The sequence below is a fragment of the Sinohyriopsis cumingii genome, chromosome 12 (assembly GCF_028554795.1).
Source record: "Sinohyriopsis cumingii isolate HCF-2022 chromosome 12, ASM2855479v2, whole genome shotgun sequence".
Classification (NCBI taxonomy): domain Eukaryota; kingdom Metazoa; phylum Mollusca; class Bivalvia; order Unionida; family Unionidae; genus Sinohyriopsis; species Sinohyriopsis cumingii.
The window spans coordinates 54191860-54196564 of record NC_142972.1 but is presented as its reverse complement, the minus strand read 5'-3'; the positions used below and the strand labels follow the sequence as shown (position 1 = coordinate 54196564).

Genomic DNA, 4705 nt, shown 5'->3' with positions numbered 1-4705 from the left:
ATATATATATATATATATATATATATATATATATATATATGTATGTATGTATGTATGTATGTATGTATATATATACATACATAGATACATAGATACATACATATATATATATATATATATATATATATATATATATATATATATATATATATATATATATATATATATATATATATATATATATATATATATATATATATATATATATATTGAATCAGCTTGATTGCAATTTGTATTAACAACATTATGTGAGCGTCAACACAAATTATAAAAAACCGTTCTCTCTTCGTACAAGAAAATCGACAAAGCATTTGAATAATTAAACGCACCCAAATGTTTTACTCAATATTCGACATAGCAGAACGAAACACAAAGAAAAAAAAAGAAAAAACAAACGTGTTCAAGGCGTAGCAGGAAACTATATTTCTTGGAAAAAAGAGGAACTTTACATTCGCTCTAACAACAATATTTTTTAAGAATAATTAATACTTAGGGCTGTTACGTCTGACCCTGCCACAATTTTGTTAACGATTACACATTTCCAAAGCCATTAATATTCAAGGATATTATATTACCACAATATCCTGCGGTGATATTTTTGACTTCACTTGTAATAGGTGTTTATTGCAGATTATGACGTTACTGTGTATACAATTTTCTTGACAGATTTCACTTGCCTGAGGGAACAATTTGTTATACGTCAATGTGTCTTCCGAGCTTGCCTTTTGCCGACGCCCGCCAATCATATACGAGCTCTATAGATGTTCCTCGATGGGACTGTATATATAGCCGCACATGGCTCTTTTTAGGCACAAAACAAGTGGCAGAGATACAAGATGGATACGATTCAAGTGGTAGGTATAAACTGGAGAAATACAGATAGATAGTGTAAACTTTCAGAGCAAACCGTATTTTTGAAGCTGGATAGTTAAAATTGTAACTTCTTCCATATGTAAACAGTAGATCTTATCTACTTTGTGATTGTATTAAAGTTATGCTTCTAAAATATAACTTTTTATCAGATATGCTTCTAAAATATAACTTTTTATCAGATAGAGAAAATTGAAAGTCTTATTGATCCATAGCATTCAGGTGACAAATATTATTGGCATGCTACAATTACCAACTTGTCACCTCTACAGAAGGATATATATATATATATATATATATATATATATATATATATATATATATATATATATATATATATATATATATATATATAATAGGACTACCATTTTGTTTCCAGACATGTAAAAGTTCTTCTATGTTTTGTTCTTCTGGGATTACAATGATTAGAATATTGGTGGGTGGAATGCTTGTTTAAATCTAAATAATATATGATATTCACCCTGTTTTATTTCGCAGAGACTGGTTCTGGTGGCCTTGCTCGGTGCCTGTAATGCACAACCCAATTTACTGCTTCCCATCAAGAGCGATTGTGACTGGCGGTACGACAATGTAGCTTGGCTAGAGAAGGATGTTTGCACGGATAAGCTCACTTATCCTGCGTAAGTACACACACACACACACAGATATATATATATATATATATATATATATATATATATATATATATATATATATATATATATATATATATATATATAATGAAGTTGTACTATTTTAATGTTCACTTATTACTTTCTTAAAAACACTCACCGTTAAGTAACTGTGTAGATATAATTGAATATCTCGAAGACAGTGGCTATGAACTAAAACTTAATGCCACCATAAAATAAAATGTAAAGACATTTGCATGGTAATTTCATATATGTACACGTGTATTGTTCACATGCTGATAATTTGTATTAACTTTTATGTGTTAGTGAATCGATTTATAGATAGAATTAAACAATGTAAGTGATATTATTTTCTTAAAGGGATGCTGATGCCAGATTCCTCTACTCGGCTGAAAATAAACAATTTGGTGCCTACGTAGATAATACCAAGAAATGCGCCACCTTCAATAACTGGGCTATGGATGGGTAAGTGACCTTTAATTGTAAAAAGCAAAGAATTCTACCAAAGAATTGCGATGCAAAGATCAAATGTGAAAGTGTTTGTTTTTACGAAAGACATGGGCCATGCTGCCTATCCAAAGTTTTATGTGGTGGCAGGGCCAATTATACATTTGCCGTGTTCTCTTTATCCATCATTTGACAGTCTTTATGGAACAGAGGTTTATATATTTAGTGGAAAATTGTATATCTGAGGCTCTGCAATATCCATTTAGTACATCTCAAATCATCAAAAGAAGAATGATTAACATAATAATAATAATAATAATAATAATAATAATAATTTTGTAGTTGTTGGCCTCCTAAAGACTTAGATAAAGATGTTTCAACGTATAATCCCAGCGAACATCTCAACTAAGAATAGCTGTTTATGTTTTGTTATAATTGATACTTCCATACGTGTAGATTGATGGTAAAGACACTTGAGATAAGAAGATATTGGCCATACCTATGGTGACGTACTATCTCGTCATTCTTTTCATTTTAACTTTTCAATCTATTTAGAAACCAGCCGACATACAGATACAAGAACCTGTGCAAAAGCGATGTCGTGGAGATCAAGGCTGTCTGGTTCACCCCGATCGGCTCCCACCGTCAGGCCTGTGTTGTTCATCCCAGTCAACAACTCTACTATGCCAAGTGCTGGCATCCAAAGTACGTACTCGGATTCGGACTCTCTCTCTCTCTCTCTCTCTCTCTTAGTAATTATGGCAACATACTGTACGCAGGGATTTTATAAAATTACTCTAATACATTAGAAGTTGGTAGAAAACAAACTGATGTACCATTACTACTGGTATATCAAATTGTGATACGCCTATGGCGTAATAATACGAATAAATAAACATTCTTTCAACCGCAGGCCTAGAGATCAATGATAAATTTCCACTCATTAATCATAAATGACAGATGTAAAATAACGATAATACGTATTAATAGTCCCCGTTGTATGTGTGTGTATTAATGGTAATTTGTGTGAATTAGGTAATAATTCTTTATCAGTCAGTATTACATGCTGTTCTGTTTCACAAGAAATTACAGGTTTGTAGAGATCCCGACTATTGATCACCAATATTCATTTTAAGAAACAAAAAAAAAAAAAAAAAACAAATGTGCAAGTCTCAAGCTTATTGATGTTCTCGTCTTGTTGTTTAAATTGAATTTTCTGACTTGTCTGCAGCAAGGTTTTAACAGGAAAATGAAATTATTTTCTCTTGATGTAGTGTTTCAGCCGATGTAATTTAAATGTGTTGTACGGGTAGGTCTTTCAGTCCATCTAAAGACTGAAAACAAGATATTACGAACTACATGCATGTGTGTTGAGAGATGGTGGTTCTTAAATAAATATGATATTATGAATCAGACTGATGTTTGACCTGTGAGTGCATTATTATTATTATTATTATTATTATTATAGCTACAACGATGGCAGAAACAGTTTCTTGAAGCAGCAATGTGATATCGGAGCATATGGCAGCAACCGCGACTTCAGCTGTGTCCCGGGAGCATTTATTGAAAGGGAAGTTGTCATTTTCTGCCCGGAAGTTCAAAAGTATTTCTTCTACCATGCTCGTATCCCAACTTCCTGTACCTGCAGCATGTGTGGCTGTGGACTGGACAAGAAAATTGCTTCTCCCCTTATTCTTCCTATCCAGGGTTAAGCTGTCGATACTGTGAAGAAAGAAAATTTCCTTCCTTAATATTTTTTATTATGGAATGATTGCAAATACAGTTTCCGAGTTATTCATTACGTCGTGAAATGATACATCAATTTTAAATTTTGTCTATAACATTGCTATTTTTTTAACAATGTAAGTAAACTCGATTCCTGATACTCAGATTTAATCATTTAAATTTTACATTGCATAAATGTTTACAAAAAATAATTTATAAATACATTTGACATATTATTCATTGTGAAGGAAGTGTATTAGAAATATGTAACATCATATTTTCTCTCTGAATTTATTTGGATATTATTCAAACGAATAGTCCAAGACAGCAGCTTTAGAAAGAGAATTGATTCACCATGAGACTGAATATCCATTTCATTTTAAAGGCCAATGTTTAATACATTTGAGAATTTGTAGCTAGTTATGTTATCCAGTTCCATTTTATTATCGTCTGCCTTTTGCAACTTTGTGTATATGTGTGCTGTTTCAGCATTGAATAATAACTGCGATTAAGGGGCAAGTGCAATAGTAAATCGTCACAACTTAATGTACTATTAAGAATATTTGTATGCATTTTCATGTACATATTTTTATTAGAATGCTCGTTGTTTACATTATTGAACAGTGTACATTTCAACAATAAATGATCATGAAAACGACCTCACGCAGTTGCTTTTATTCGTTAATTAAATGGCATCTTCCGCATTTAAAAATATTTAGATATTCAGAGCCAATTTCTCGCATGAATCGTTTACGAATATTTGTCTTTAATATGGCTTACTAATATTACTCGATTGCATCCAAATAACAAATGATTTAGGATAGATAGTACTGATATTTCGTGCAGCAGTCACAAAACAAGAGTAGACAAAGCAGACAAAATCACATATAAACACGCACATCGGCAGTCATACACAACATACAAAGAGAAAGTACAATAAACAATGTCGTCTGTTTGCTCAAGAATATGGGAATAGTAAACTGATACTAAGCATCTGGTTTAATACGTAA

The 4705-nt window shown here is 31.6% G+C and overlaps 1 protein-coding gene across 1 annotated transcript; it reads left to right on the top strand.

The window, feature by feature from the left end:
• The first annotated feature begins 705 nt into the window (after positions 1–705).
• LOC149786469 (uncharacterized) lies at positions 706–4353 on the top strand. The gene is made up of 5 exons (XM_089976922.1): positions 706–854; positions 1369–1511; positions 1884–1988; positions 2526–2675; positions 3439–4353. The coding sequence occupies exons 1-5, from the start codon at positions 837–839 to the stop codon at positions 3680–3682; spliced, it is 660 nt and encodes a 219-aa protein (XP_089833048.1). The 5' UTR covers positions 706–836; the 3' UTR covers positions 3683–4353.
• Positions 4354–4705: the final 352 nt, after the last annotated feature.

What these genes read in the sequence shown, in the direction of transcription:
- LOC149786469 (XM_089976922.1), top strand. An exon ending in GATAAGCTCACTTATCCTGC is followed by an intron (nt 1,512 to 1,883) that starts GTAAGTACACAC and finishes ATTTTCTTAAAG; the next exon opens with GGATGCTGATGCCAGATTCC. An exon ending in GCCAAGTGCTGGCATCCAAA is followed by an intron (nt 2,676 to 3,438) that starts GTACGTACTCGG and finishes TTATTATTATAG; the next exon opens with CTACAACGATGGCAGAAACA.